The sequence below is a fragment of the Hyperolius riggenbachi genome, chromosome 10, assembly GCF_040937935.1.
Source record: "Hyperolius riggenbachi isolate aHypRig1 chromosome 10, aHypRig1.pri, whole genome shotgun sequence".
NCBI classification, from domain to species: Eukaryota; Metazoa; Chordata; class Amphibia; order Anura; family Hyperoliidae; genus Hyperolius; species Hyperolius riggenbachi.
Window position 1 is genome coordinate 278,552,997 of NC_090655.1, and position 17,175 is coordinate 278,570,171.

At 44.1% G+C, this 17,175-nt stretch overlaps 1 protein-coding gene across 1 annotated transcript in view; it reads left to right on the forward strand.

Moving 5' to 3' along the window:
- The first annotated feature begins 235 nt into the window (after positions 1-235).
- The window catches only part of LOC137535497 (zinc finger protein 605-like), a 71,219-nt gene continuing 54,279 nt past the window's right edge, over positions 236-17,175 (forward strand). The window contains exons 1-2 of the mRNA XM_068257331.1: positions 236-290; positions 744-1,541. Of these exons, the coding sequence (XP_068113432.1) occupies positions 800-1,541 (742 nt within the window). The 5' untranslated portion in view covers positions 236-290; positions 744-799. The remainder of the gene's footprint in view (positions 291-743; positions 1,542-17,175) is intronic.

Below are 17,175 nucleotides of genomic sequence, written 5' to 3' on the forward strand. Positions count from 1 at the left end.
AGTGTTTGCCATAGGCGCTATGTCACCCAGATACGCCCCTGGGTTACTCACGATTAGCTCATGATGAGCAAGCCTGGTGGCTGTAGATGAAGATGTTGTTCAGTGATAGAGAAAATTGTAATACTAATATTATTAGATGACGCTGCAGTTAGCCTATTTACCACAAGATGGCGACCTCGCAGCTCCTATGTGGAACGCACGGATAGGAAAAAAATTAGACAAAGATAGGAAGTGATGTAAAAGCAAGGCGACAATTTGCAGGCGGTGGAGAGAATACTCGGCTGGAAGAGGTAATTGTTGTTGTATATTGGGCAGAGCAGAGGTCGGGGTGGACATACTTTGTTACAGAGGAGGTCAGTGTGGAGCTGTGACTGGCCGATCTTGTATGCCATGGAATACTGAGCCCATAAGATCCTTGTGGAGCAGCTGCCACCTCCAGCTGGTGCCTCACACGTATGCACACTCTCTGTATTACTTTATCTCTGGATTTCTATTACTTCTTATGCTATAAATCATACATCTAAATACACCTGTTATCATCTGTGTTTATTACTGCAGTCACAGGAGTTTTATGTTTATCCCAGACATTATGGAAGGCAGGCCTGTATCTCTTCCCTGTGGTGCTGAATGTGCAGGATACCACAGCTTATGGGATATTATCACCCCCTAGCAAATGATGTTCTTTTCTGTGCTCTGATTATTAATGCTAATATCTTACTGCTATAATTTGTTCTCCTTTCCAGAACTAAGATATAAGCTCAAAAAACAAGAGACATATGTGAGGAGTGATCAGCAGTCTATGGAGGAGGGTGACATGATGGGGACAAATAAAGAGGAAGAACAAGAGACATATGTAAGGAGTGATCGGCAGTCTATGGAGGAGGGTAACCTGATGGGGACAAATAAAGAGGAAGAACAAGAGACATATGTAAGGAGTGATCGGCAGTCTATGGAGGAGGGTAACCTGATGGGGACAAATAAAGAGGAAGAAGAAGAGACATATGTAAGGAGTGATCGGCAGTCTATGGAGGAGGGTAACCTGATGGGGACAAGTAAAGAGGAAGAAGAAGAGACATATGTAAGGAGTGATCAGCAATCTATGGAGGAGGGTGACATGATGAGGACAATTAAAGAGGAAGAAGAAGAGACGTATGTGAGGAGTGATCAGCAGTCTCTGGAGAAGGGTGATATGATGCGGACAATTAAACAGGAAGAAGAAAAGACGTATGTAAGCCGTGATCAGCAGTCTATGGAGGAGGGTGACATGATGAGGACCAGTAAAGAGGAAGAAGAAGAGACGTATGTAAGGAGTGATCAGCAGTCTACGGCGGAGGGAGACATGATAAGAACAATTAAAGTGGAAGAAGAGGAGACGTATGTGAGGAGTGATCAGCAATTTATGGAGGAGGGTTTAATAATAAGAGTGATTAAAGAAGAAGAGGAAGAAGAAACATATGTGGGGAGTGATCAGCAGTCTGTAGAGGAGGGGGAGATAATGGGGACAACTATGGAGGAGGACAATCTTACAGAAAACAGAACAGGTGAGTGATCAACATTACATATGAACTATTGTTTTAGTTGTTACAACTGTGCCACTGCCCACAGACTGTCTACATTAAGGGTTATGCTGTTAAGTACTCATGTTAGATTTTTGTCATTTAAAGTGACACTGAAGCGAAAAAAAATGGTGATATGATGAACTGGTTGTGTAGCACTGATAACTAATATTACATTAGTAGCAAATAAATTGGTCTCCTATTTTTATTTTCAGTTCTATTGCTTTTTTTTATAACACTGCATCATTCTCTAATATTTGTAGTTTACACATTTCACTCAGCATTCTAAAGGATTTCACAGAGCAGGCTAATGAACTTTCGAACTCTCCTCTGCAGAAAAAAACAAAATACAGTGACAGACAGTTGAGATAACAAGCTTCAGAAGACAGAGCTCTCTATGACTTTGAAAGTCGCAAAGCTCAATGGTTCTTTTGCATAGATAACAACTTGAGTTTCTTAAAGTGGACCCAAATTAAAAAAAACTACATTGTACCCTATTTGTTAAATTATAATAATAAATAACAGCATTTCTTCTGCTGCATGATGAAAATTACTATTTTTTTAATGTTGGAGGCAGTAACCCCTCCCCTCCTTTGAAATTGCCGGGAAAAAACCGGCAAACTGTAGTAGAGTGAGAGGTGTCCGGCAAAGGAGGAGATGGGAAGAGGAGACCTTGCCTTGCCGGAGACGGCCAAGTCTCGCGGTGTCTTGACCACTGTGGGTGAAGTCATCCAGCGGCGCCACCTGTCAAAAAGTGGAGAGGAGAGTAGCGCCAGTAGCCGCCAGCAACTGCCAAGAGGGAGCCGGGAGCCGCCAGGAGGGAACCAGGAGCCGGAGCGAGCCGCCAAGAGCCGCTGGGAGCCAAAAACCGCCGGGAGCCGGAGGCAGCTGTGAGCCGCCAGGAGCCGGAGGGAGCTGCGAGCCGCCAGGAGCCATGAGCCGCCAGGAGCCGGAAGGAGCTGCGAGCTGCCGGGAGCCATGAGCCGTCAGGAGCCGGAAGGAGCTGCGAGCCGGAGGTAGCCAGGAGCCGAGAGATGCCGTGAGCCACCAGGAGCCGGAGGGAGCCATGAGCCGCCAGGAGCCGGAGGGAGCTGCGAGCCGCCGGGAGCCATGAGCCGCCAGGAGCCAGAAGGAACTGCGAGCCGCCAGGAGCCATGAGCCGTCAGGAGCCGGAAGGAGCTGCGAGCCGGAGGTAGCCTGGAGCCGAGAGATGCTGCGAGCCACCAGGAGCCGGAGGGAGCCGAGAGCCGCCTGAGGATAAAAAGAAGATAGTGACAGCTACTGATTAAACTGGGGAGCGGGGACTATTGGGGCAGCTATTGCCTATACTTGGGGGGGGGGGGGGGGGGGTATAGGGGACAGCTAGTGACTATATACTAGAGGAGCGGGGTACTACTGGGGCAGCGATTGGCTATACTTGGGGGGGGTGGATAGGGGACGGTTACTGGCTATACTGGGGGAAGGGGGACTATTGTTGGTAGATGCTGGGTGAGGGAGGACTACTGGGGTCTATTGGGGCAGCTATTGCCTATACTTGGGGGGGGGGGGGGGGTATAGGGGACAGCTAGTGACTATATACTAGAGGAGCGGGGTACTACTGGGGCAGCGATTGGCTATACTTGGGGGGGGGGGGGGTGGATAGGGGACGGTTACTGGCTATACTGGGGGAAGGGGGACTATTGGTGGTAGATTCTGGCTATACTGAGGGAGTGTGAACTATTGGGGGCAGCTACTGGGTGTACTGGGGGAGGGGGGACTATTTGGGCAGGTACTGGCTATACTGGGGGAGGGGGGCACTATCTGGTCAGCTAATATGACTTGTCCTCAGGACACGCCAAGGGCTTGATTCACTAAACCGGGATAAGTCATATAATGACTGTTTTCACCTGCATTTTTGCCCGCGATCGCGAATTTGCATGCGCAAACACGAATTTCTGCGCACAAACGATGTCTTTGTGCACACAAACGCAAATTTGCGCGACAAAATATCATTTGCATGCAAATATTTGCGTGCGAAAAAGCGCAAATTCATGATCGTGCGCAAATTCATGATCAAGCGAAAATGCACGCAAAAAACGGCCGTGATATGACTTATCATGGTTTAGTGAATCAAGCCCCTAGAGTTGATGCTTTGTGTACATCCACACACGTTGTCCACAAAACATGAACTGTGGGTGTCGTAAAAGGTTTGAAAAACAATAGGGGCTAAAGAAGAAGAAGAAGAAAAAAAGAAAAGACCCTTTCTGTCTTTAGAAATTGCTCTGACAACTTACTGTTAGAGATTTCGGTGAATGGTTCCCGAACCGTTCACCGGCGAACACCTCACCCTGTACTACTTCCGGGTCGCTATGAGCTGGAGTAGTACGGCTGCGCTGGCCCGGTGGTGCGCATCCTAGATCGCGCTCCTGTTGCCGGGCACTTTCTGCGCATGTGCGTGATGTCATGAGTGATGTCACGCTCATGCGCAGAGAGTGCCCGGCAACAGGCGCGCGATCAAGGATGCACACGGCCGGGCCAGCGCAGCCGTACTACTCCGGGTCATAGCGACCTGGAAGTAGTACAGGCACATAAAGATTCGCCCACGAACAGTTCAGACCATTTTTACTTGCTGTCACTTCCTTGACAGGAGGAAAAAACAAATAAAAACACAGGCTGCTACTGATGATGTCACGGGAGGTGATCTCAGCTTGTGTGAGATTTCACATAGACAACGCCCATGTGAGGGAGGGCATCTGATGACAAACACACCCATGATCTAAAACCTCCTACTAAGCTCAGAAGTAATGGCTTCCTCCTGTATAACCATAGTTATGAAAAGAGAAAAGTGAAAGGCATGCATTGAAATGCTCATACGCTTGAAGGAGTGTTTATTTTTTTTTGTATGTATCAGAGTGGTGCAACTACATATTTTGTATTAAAACATTTTTTGGTTTGGGTCCACTTTAAAGCTTCCTGTACTGGAAACAATATTAGTCTCAAATCTCTGCTGCTAATGTTTTATTTTTCAGCTGTACTACACATATTACAAATCATTATATCAAGTTTATTTTCACTTCAGATTCCCATTATTCTGAATTGTGTTTGGTGGCAGCTCACTTACAATAACAGTACTGACATCTTGATGGCTTCAGAATATGTTCTGTTATGTTGAGACCGGAGGTGGTGGATGTGTGAGAAACATCCTGGTACATCTCACAGCAGAAATACAATGCTAAGGACAGGCGAAGACTTCCCAACTCTGAGGGCTCAGCCACACTATAAGCGCTTTTCTGAGCACTTTTTAAAAATCGCTCCCATTCACTTTCATTAACATTGTGGTAAAAATCGGCACAATCGTGCAATCACGGTGATTTTTATGAGATTTTTACTGCAATTCTTCTCACATTCCCTGTGTACATAATGGCCTCAATTCACAGAGCTTTATCAAACACTTTATCAAACGTTTGATAATTTACCTCATGGGTAAAAACTAATTTTGAATTCATTAATGTTTTATAGATTTATCGAATATTTTATTGATAAAACATTCGATAAATCTATAACACCTTAGTGAATTCAAAATTAGTTTTTACCCATGAGGTAAATTATCAAACGTTTGATAAAGTATTTGATAAAGCTTAGTGAATTGAGGCCAATGTGTTTACACCTCGTTACAGGCACACTGTGCAGTCACCTTACACACATCACACCCCTATTACTTCTCACATTCCCTGTGTACATAGTGTGTTTATACCTCATTACAGACACACTGTGCAGTCACCTTACACACATCACACCCCTATTACTTCTCACATTCCCTGTGTACATAGTGTGTTTACACCTCATTACAGGCACACTGTGCAGTCACATTACACACATCACATCCCTATTACTTCTCACATTCCCTGTGTACATAGTGTGCTTATACCACATTACAGGCACACTGTGCAGTCACAATACACATCACACCCCTATTACTTCTCACATTCCCTGTGTACATAGTGTGTTTATACCTCATTACAGGCACACTGTGCAGTCACATTACACACATCACACCCCTATTACTCCTCACATTCCCTGTGTACATAGTGTGTTTATACCTCATTACAGGCACACAGTGCAGTCACATTACACACATCACACGCCTATTACTTCTCACATTCCCTGTGTACATAATGTGTTTATACCTCATTACAGGCACACTGTGCAGTCACATTACACATCACACCCCTATTAATTCTCACCTTCCCTGTGTACATAGTGTGTTTATACCTCATTACAGGCACACTGTGCAGTCACATTACACACCACACCCCTATTACTTCTCACATTCCCTGTGTACATAGTGTGTTTATACCTCATTACAGGCACACTGTGCAGTCACATTACACACATCACACCCCTATTACTTCTCACAGTCCCTGTGTACATAGCATGTTTATACCTCATTACAGGCACACTGTGCAGTCACATTACACACCACACCCCTATTACTTCTCACATTCCCTGTGTACATAGTGTGTTTATACCTCATTACAGGTGCACTGTGCAGTCACATTACACACATCACACCCCTATTACTTCTCACATTCCCTGTGTACATAGTGTGTTTATACCTCATTACAGGCACACTGTGCAGTCACATTACACACATCACACCCCTATTACTTCTCACAGTCCCTGTGTACATAGCATGTTTATACCTCATTACAGGCACACTGTGCAGTCACATTACACACCACACCCCTATTACTTCTCACATTCCCTGTGTACATAGTGTGTTTATACCTCATTACAGGTGCACTGTGCAGTCACATTACACACATCACACCCCTATTACTTCTCACATTCCCTGTGTACATAGTGTGTTTATACCTCATTACAGGTACACTGTGCAGTCACATTACACACATCACACCCCTATTACTTCTCACATTCCCTGTGTACATAGTGTGTTTATACCTCATTACAGGCACACTGTGCAGTCACATTACACACATCACACCCCTATTACTTCTCACATTCCCTGTGTACATAGTGTGTTTATACCTCATTACAGGCACACTGTGCAGTCACATTACACACCACACCCCTATTACTTCTCACATTCCCTGTGTACATAGTGGGTTTATACCTCATTACAGGCACACTGTGCAGTCACATTACACACCACACCCCTATTACTTCTCACATTCCCTGTGTACATAGTGTGTTTATACCTCATTACAGACACACTGTGCAGTCACATTACACACATCACACCCCTATTACTCCTCACATTCCCTGTGTACATAGTGTGTTTATACCTCATTACAGGCACACTGTGCAGTCACATTACACATCACACCCCTATTACTTCTCACATTCCCTGTGTACATAGTGTGTTTATACCTCATTACAGGTGCACTGTGCAGTCACATTACACACATCACACCCCTATTACTTCTCACATTCCCTGTGTACATAGTGTGTTTATACCTCATTACAGGTACACTGTGCAGTCACATTACACACATCACACCCCTATTACTTCTCACATTCCCTGTGTACATAGTGTGTTTATACCTCATTACAGGCACACTGTGCAGTCACATTACACACATCACACCCCATTTACTTCTCACAGTCCCTGTGTACATAGCATGTTTATACCTCATTACAGGCACACTGTGCAGTCACATTACACACCACACCCCTATTACTTCTCACATTCCCTGTGTACATAGTGTGTTTATACCTCATTACAGGTGCACTGTGCAGTCACATTACACACATCACACCCCTATTACTTCTCACATTCCCTGTGTACATAGTGTGTTTATACCTCATTACAGGTACACTGTGCAGTCACATTACACACATCACACCCCTATTACTTCTCACATTCCCTGTGTACATAGTGTGTTTATACCTCATTACAGGCACACTGTGCAGTCACATTACACACCACACCCCTATTACTTCTCACATTCCCTGTGTACATAGTGTGTTTATACCTCATTACAGGCACACTGTGCAGTCACATTACACACATCACACCCCTATTACTTCTCACATTCCCTGTGTACATAGTGTGTTTATACCTCATTACAGGCACACTGTGCAGTCACATTACACATCACACCCCTATTACTTCTCACATTCCCTGTGTACATAGTGTGTTTATACCTCATTACAGGCACACTGTGCAGTCACATTACACATCACACCCCTATTACTTCTCACCTTCCCTGTGTACATAGTGTGTTTATACCTCATTACAGGCACACTGTGCAGTCACATTACACATCACACCCCTATTACTTCTCACATTCCCTGTGTACATAGTGTGTTTATACCTCATTACAGACACACTGTGCAGTCACATTACACACATCACACCCCTATTACTTCTCACATTCCCTGTGTACATAGTGTGTTTATACCACATTACAGGCACACTGTGCAGTCACATTACACACATCACACCCCTATTACTCCTCACATTCCCTGTGTACATAGTGTGTTTATACCTCATTACAGGCACACTGTGCAGTCACATTACACATCACACCCCTATTACTTCTCACATTCCCTGTGTACATAGTGTGTTTATACCTCATTACAGACACACTGTGCAGTCACCTTACACACATCACACCCCTATTACTTCTCACATTCCCTGTGTACATAGTGTGTTTACACCTCATTACAGGCACACTGTGCAGTCACATTACACACATCACACCCCTATTACTCCTCACATTCCCTGTGTACACTGTGTTTATACCTCATTACAGGCACACAGTGCAGTCACATTACACACATCACACCCCTATTACTTCTCACATTCCCTGTGTACATAGTGTGTTTATACCTCATTACAGGCACACTGTGCAGTCACATTACACACATCACACCCCTATTACTCCTCACATTCCCTGTGTACATAGTGTGTTTATACCTTATTACAGGCACACTTTGCAGTCACATTACACACATCACACCCCTATTACTCCTCACATTCCCTGTGTACATAGTGTGTTTATACCTCATTACAGGCACACTGTGCAGTCACATTACACACATCACACCCCTATTACTTCTCACATTCCCTGTGTACATAGTGTGTTTATACCTTATTACAGGCACACTGTGCAGTCACATTACACACATCACACCCCTATTACTCCTCACATTCCCTGTGTACATAGTGTGTTTATACCTCATTACAGGCACATTGTGCAGTCACATTACACATCACCCCCCTATTACTCCTCACATTCCCTGTGTACATAGTGTGTTTATACCTTATTACAGGCACACTGTGCAGTCACATTACACACATCACACCCCTATTGCTTCTCACATTCCCTGTGTACATAGTGTGTTTATACCTTATTACAGGAACACTGTGCAGTCACATTACACACATCACACCCCTATTACTCCTCACATTCCCTGTGTACATAGTGTGTGTATACCTCATTACAGGCACACTGTGCAGTCACATTACACATCACACCCTTATTACTCCTCACATTCCCTGTGTACATAGTGTGTTTATACCTCATTACAGGCACATTGTGCAGTCACATTACACATCACCCCCCTATTACTCCTCACATTCCCTGTGTACATAGTATGTTTATACCTCATTACAGGCACACTGTGCAGTCACATTACACACATCACACCCCTATTACTTCTCACATTCCCTGTGTACATAGTGTGTTTATACCTCATTACAGGCACATTGTGCAGTCACATTACACATCACACCCCTATTACTCCTCACATTCCCTGTGTACATAGTGTGTTATACCTCATTACAGACACACTGTGCAGTCACATTACACACATCACACCCCTATTACTTCTCACATTCCCTGTGTACATAGTGTGTTTATACCTCATTACAGGCACACTGTGCAGTCACATTACACATCACACCCCTATTACTTCTCACATTCCCTGTGTACATAGTGTGTTTATACCTCATTACAGCCACACTGTGCAGTCACATTACACACATCACACCCCTATTACTTCTCACATTCCCTGTGTACATAGTGTGTTATACCTCATTACAGACACACTGTGCAGTCACATTACACACATCACACCCCTATTCTCACATTCCCTGTGTACATAGTGTGTTTATACCTCATTACAGGCACACTGTGCAGTCACATTACACATCACACCCCTATTACTTCTCACATTCCCTGTGTACATAGTGTGTTTATACCTCATTACAGACACACTGTGCAGTCACCTTACACACATCACACCCCTATTACTTCTCACATTCCCTGTGTACATAGTGTGTTTACACCTCATTACAGGCACACTGTGCAGTCACATTACACACATCACACCCCTATTACTCCTCACATTCCCTGTGTACACTGTGTTTATACCTCATTACAGGCACACAGTGCAGTCACATTACACACATCACACCCCTATTACTTCTCACATTCCCTGTGTACATAGTGTGTTTATACCTCATTACAGGCACACTGTGCAGTCACATTACACACATCACACCCCTATTATTCCTCACATTCCCTGTGTACATAGTGTGTTCATACCTTATTACAGGCACACTGTGCAGTCACATTACACACATCACACCCCTATTGCTTCTCACATTCCCTGTGTACATAGTGTGTTTATACCTTATTACAGGCACACTGTGCAGTCACATTACACACATCACACCCCTATTACTTCTCACATTCCCTGTGTACATAGTGTGTTTATACCTCATTACAGGCACACCGTGCAGTCACATTACACACATCACACCCCTATTACTTCTCACATTCCCTGTGTACATAGTGTGTTTATACCTCATTACAGGCACACTGTGCAGTCACATTACACATCACACCCTTATTACTCCTCACATTCTCTGTGTACATAGTGTGTTTATACCTCATTACAGGCACATTGTGCAGTCACATTACACATCACCCCCCTATTACTCCTCACATTCCCTGTGTACATAGTGTGTTATACCTCATTACAGACACACTGTGCAGTCACATTACACACATCACACCCCTATTACTTCTCACATTCCCTGTGTACATAGTGTGTTTATACCTCATTACAGCCACACTGTGCAGTCACATTACACACATCACACCCCTATTACTTCTCACATTCCCTGTGTACATAGTGTGTTATACCTCATTACAGCCACACTGTGCAGTCACATTACACACATCACACCCCTATTACTTCTCACATTCCCTGTGTACGTAGTATGTTTATACTTCATTACAGACACACTGTGCAGTCACATTACACACATCACACCCCTATTACTTTTCACATTCCCTGTGTACATAGTGTGTTATACCTCATTACAGACACACTGTGCAGTCACATTACACACATCACACCCCTATTACTTCTCACATTCCCTGTGTTCATAGTGTGTTATACCTCATTACAGACACACTGTGCAGTCACATTACACACATCACACCCTTATTACTTCTCACAGTCCCTGTGTACATAGCATGTTTATACCTCATTACAGGCACACTGTGCAGTCACATTACACACATCACACCCCTATTACTTCTCACATTCCCTGTGTTCATAGTGTGTTATACCTCATTACAGACACACTGTGCAGTCACATTACACACATCACACCCTTATTACTTCTCACAGTCCCTGTGTACATAGCATGTTTATACCTCATTACAGGCATACTGTGCAGTCACATTACACATCACACCCCTATTACTTCTCACATTCCCTGTGTTCATAGTGTGTTATACCTCATTACAGACACAGTGTGCAGTCACATTACACACATCACACCCCTATTACTTCTCACATTCCCTGTGTACATAGTGTGTTTATACCTCATTACAGGCACACTGTGCAGTCACATTACACATCACACCCCTATTACTTCTCACATTCCCTGTGTACATAGTGTGTTTATACCTCATTACAGGCACACTGTGCAGTCACATTACACACATCACACCCCTATTACTCCTCACATTCCCTGTGTACATAGTGTGTTTATACCTCATTACAGGCACACTGTGCAGTCACATTACACATCACACCCCTATTACTCCTCACATTCCCTGTGTACATAGTGTGTTTATACTACATTACAGGCACACTGTGCAGTCACATTACACACCACACCCCTATTACTCCTCACATTCCCTGTGTACATAGTGTGTTTATACCTCATTACAGGCACACCGTGCAGTCACATTACACAACATCACATCCCCTATTACTTCTCACATTCTCTGTGTACATAGTGTATTTATACCTCATTACAGGAACACTGTGCAGTCACATTACACACATCACACCCCTATTACTTCTCACATTCCCTGTGTACATAGTGTGTTTATACCACATTACAGGCACACTGTGAAGTCACATTACACATCACACCCCTATTACTTCTCACATTCCCTATGTACATAGTGTGTGTATACCTCATTACAGGCACATTGTGCAGTCACATTACACACCACAACCCTATTACTTCTCACATTCCCTGTGTACATAGTGTGTTTATACCTCATTACAGGCACACTGTGCAGTCACATTACACTTATCACACCCCTATTACTTCTCACATTCCCTGTGTACATAATGTGTTTATACCTCATTACAGGCATACTGTGCAGTCACATTACACACATCACATCCCTATTACTTCTCACATTCCCTGTGTACATAATGTGTTTATAGCTTATTACAGGCACACTGTGCAGTCACATTACACACATCACACCCCTATTGCTCCTCACATTCCCTGTGTACATAGTGTATTTATACCTCATTACAGGCACATTGTGCAGTCACATTACACACATCACACCCCTATTACTTCTCACATTCCCTGTGTACATAGTGTGTTTATACCACATTACAGGCACACTGTGAAGTCACATTACACATCACACCCCTATTACTTCTCACATTCCCTGTGTACATAGTGTGTTTATACCTCATTAGAGGCACACTGTGCAGTCACATTACACACATCACACCCCTATTACTTCTCACATTCCCTGTGTACATAGTGTGTTATATTTCATTACAGGCACACCGTGCTGTCACATTACACACATCACACCCCTATTACTTCTTACATTCCCTGTGTACATAGTGTGTTTATACCTCATTACAGGTACACTGTGCAGTCACATTACACATCACACCCCTATTACTCCTCACATTCCCTGTGTACATAGTGTGTTTATACCTCATTACAGGTACACTGTGCAGTCACATTACACACATCACACCCCTATTACTTCTCACATTCCCTGTGTACATAGTGTGTTTATACCTCATTACAGGCACACTGTGCAGTCACATTACACACATCACTCCCCTATTACTTCTCACATTCCCTGTGTACATAGTGTGTTTATACCTCATTACAGGTACACTGTGCAGTCACATTACACATCACACCCCTATTACTTCTCACATTCCCTGTGTTCATAGTGTGTTATACCTCATTACAGACACAGTGTGCAGTCACATTACACACACCACACCCCTATTACTCCTCACATTCCCTGTGTACATAGTGTGTTTATACCTCATTACAGGCACACCGTGCAGTCACATTACACAACATCACATCCCCTATTACTTCTCACATTCCCTGTGTACATAGTGTATTTATACCTCATTACAGGAACACTGTGCAGTCACATTACACACATCACACCCCTATTACTTCTCACATTCCCTGTGTACATAGTGTGTTTATACCACATTACAGGCACACTGTGAAGTCACATTACACATCACACCCCTATTACTTCTCACATTCCCTATGTACATAGTTTGTTTATACCTCATTACAGGCACATTGTGCAGTCACATTACACACCACAACCCTATTACTTCTCACATTCCCTGTGTACATAGTGTGTTTATACCTCATTACAGGCACACTGTGCAGTCACATTACACTTATCACATCCCTATTACTTCTCACATTCCCTGTGTACATAATGTGTTTATAGCTTATTACAGGCACACTGTGCAGTCACATTACACACATCACACCCCTATTGCTCCTCACATTCCCTGTGTACATAGTGTTTGGTATACCTCATTACAGGCACACCGTGCAGTCACATTACATACATGCCACCCCTATTACTTCTCACATTCCCTGTGTACATAGTGTGTTTATACCTCATTACAGGTACACTGTGCAGTCACATTGCACACATCACACCCCTATTACTTCTCACATTCCCTGTGTACATAGTGTGTTTATGCCTCATTACAGGCACACTGTGCAGTCACATTACACATCACATCCCTATTACTTCTCACATTCCCGGTGTACATAGTGTGTTTATAGCTCATTACAGACACACTGTGCAGTCACATTACACATCACACCCCTATTACTTCTCACATTCCCTGTGTACATAGTGTTTGGTATACCTCATTACAGGCACACTGTGCAGTCACATTACACACATCACACCCCTATTACTTCTCACATTCCCTGTGTACATAGTGTGTTTATACCTCATTACAGGCACACTGTGCAGTCACATTACACACATCACACCCCTATTACTTCTGACATTCCCTGTGTACATAGTGTGTTTATACCACATTACAGGCACATTGTGCAGTCACACTACACACATCACACCCCTATTACTTCTCACATTCCCTGTGTACATAGTGTGTTTATACCTCATTACAGGCACACTGTGCAGTCACATTACACACATCACACCCTTATTACTTCTCACATTCCCTGTGTACATAGTGTGTTATACCTCATTACAGGCACACTGTGCAGTCACATTACACACATCACACCCTTATTACTTCTCACATTCCCCTGTGTACATAGTGTGTTTATACCTCATTACAGGCACACTGTGCAGTCACATTACACACATCACACCCCTATTACTTCTCACTTTCCCTGTGTACATAGTGTGTTATACCTCATTACAGGCACACTGTGCAGTCACATTACACACATCACACCCCTATTACTTCTCACACTCCCTGTGTACATAGTGTGTTTATACCTCATTACAGGCACACTGTGCAGACACATTACACATCACACCTCTATTACTACTCACATTCCCTGTGTACATAGTGTGTTTATACCTCATTACAGACACACTGTGCAGCCACATTACACACATCACACACCTATTACTCCTCACATTCTCTGTGTACATAGTGTGTTTATACCTCATTACAGGCACACTGTGCAGTCACATTACACACATCACACCCCTATTACTTCTCACACTCCCTGTGTACATAGTGTGTTTATACCTCATTACAGGCACACTGTGCAGTCACATTACACATCACACTCCTATTACTTCTCACATTCCCTGTGTACATAGTGTGTTTATACCTCATTACAGGCACACTGTGCAGACACATTACACATCACACCTCTATTACTACTCACATTCCCTGTGTACATAGTGTGTTTATACCTCATTACAGGTACACTGTGCAGTCACATTACACACATCACACCCCTATTACTCCTCACATTCCCTGTGTACATAGTGTGTTTATACCTCATTACAGGCACACTGTGCAGTCACATTACACACATCACACCCTTATTCACCTATAAAGTGCTGCATTGTGACTATATCCTCAGTGTTATGGGCTGTGATATGGTGAAATGGACGCCGCATTGTGTGTACCTAGCATTAAAGATTCCTGCAATGTGTGTTCCTTGTCTTCTGTTTTCTGACTGATAACGATCCCGATAGTGCCTTTGGAAACAGTGTGTCTCCCTCTTACAGAAGCCTATGAAGTAGATGCAGCCTGGAATGGAACATCACAAGTCAGTCAGTCAGGAATAGTGAATACACATATTCCTGCTAGTTACATTACAGTTTATAAAGTTACCAGCTACCTCCTCAGATCAGCCTCCTCCTCATGTCTCCTGCATGCTGTGACATGGTGAAGTATATTTGTAAGCTGTGTGAGGAATGATGGATGATTTTTAAGCAGGGAGAGAGAGCTGGGTGAATAAATAAAGTGTCCCTAGCACTAGTGATAATATGTACCCTAATGTATAGTAGTATATAGAGTATTAAAAAAAAAGTCATTTTAATTGATAATGTTCCTTTAACGTGAAAATGAGGTGAAGATAAACTGATGAGATAAACAATTATATTTATTCTCCTTCTCCTAAAATGCCTTTTTAGATATCCCATGGTTTCATTTTATGTTTAAGCGCTTCCAAAGTAGATTGAATGTTTGGTTGTCTCTGCTCAGTGGCAGCCTACCAAGTGTCCCTAAATGAAAATACTTGAACTATTGACCTTTTTCTATTTCCACCTGCTCTCAGAAGTTGTATTCTGCCAGGAAAACTTTTATGACTGTAATTTGCTTATCAGTGATGTTAACTATATTCCCGACAAAGTACTGTCAAGACAGAAGCTGTCACTTCCATGCCTTAAAAAAACCTCTTTCAGGCAGCAAAATAAAACAAGTAAAATAGCCCGGTTATTAATGTTTGGCACTGTACACACGCATGTTTATCTCATCATGTCACATGTCGCTTCAGGTACACTTTAACAGTGGGGGAACAGCGCTGGGGTTTCGCTGCATTTGTCAAACATCCTGAAATAGCACGTCGATTGAGCAAGTTGGCGCAACATCTTGCAGCATGCGCGATCGACTATGCGACCAATTTTCATCCCGAAATTGGTTGCATTGTCAGTCAGGCATGCACTTAATAATAATGGAATTGGATAGTCGATCGGCCGCCAAGTCGCCTGGGTTCCTTTACACAGAGCCCAGAAGGACCCCGCTCTCCTCTGCAGGCTGACTCCCAAGTGCCTGATTGAAATGTACACAGAGCCCAGAAGGACCCCGCCCTCCTCTGCAGGCTGACTCCCAAGTGCCTGACTGAAATGTACACAGAGCTCACAAAGCCCCGCCCTCCTCTGCAGGCTGACTCCCAACTGCCTGACTGAAATGTACACAGAGCCCAGAAGGCCCCCACTCTCCTCTGCAGGCTGACTCCCAACTGCCTGACTGAAATATACACAGAGCCCAGAAGGCCCCCACTCTCCTCTGCAGGCTGACTCCCAACTGCCTGACTGAAATGTACACAGAAGCCAGAAGGACTTCGCTCTCCTCTGCAGGCTGACTCCCAAGTGCCTGACTGAAATGTACACAGAGCCCAGAAGGCCCCCGCACTCCTCTGCAGGCTGACTCCCAAGTGCCTGACAGAAATGTACACAGAACTCACAAAGCCCCGACCTCTGCAGGCTGACTCCCAAGTGCCTGACTGAAATGTACACAGAACTCACAAATCCCCGCCCTCTGCAGGCTGACTCCCAAGTGCCTGACTGAAATGTCCACAGAGCCCAGAAGGCCCCCACTCTCCTCTGCAGGCTGACTGCCACGTGCCTGACTGAAATATACACAGAGCCCAGAAGGACCCCGCTCTCCTCTGCAGGCTGACTCGCAAGTGCCTGACTGAAATGTACACAGAGCCCATAAGGACCCCACCCTCCTCTACAGGCTGACTCCCAAGTGCCTGACTGAAATGTACACAGAAGCCAGAAGGACTTCGCTCTCCTCTGCAGGCTGACTCCCAAGTGCCTGACTG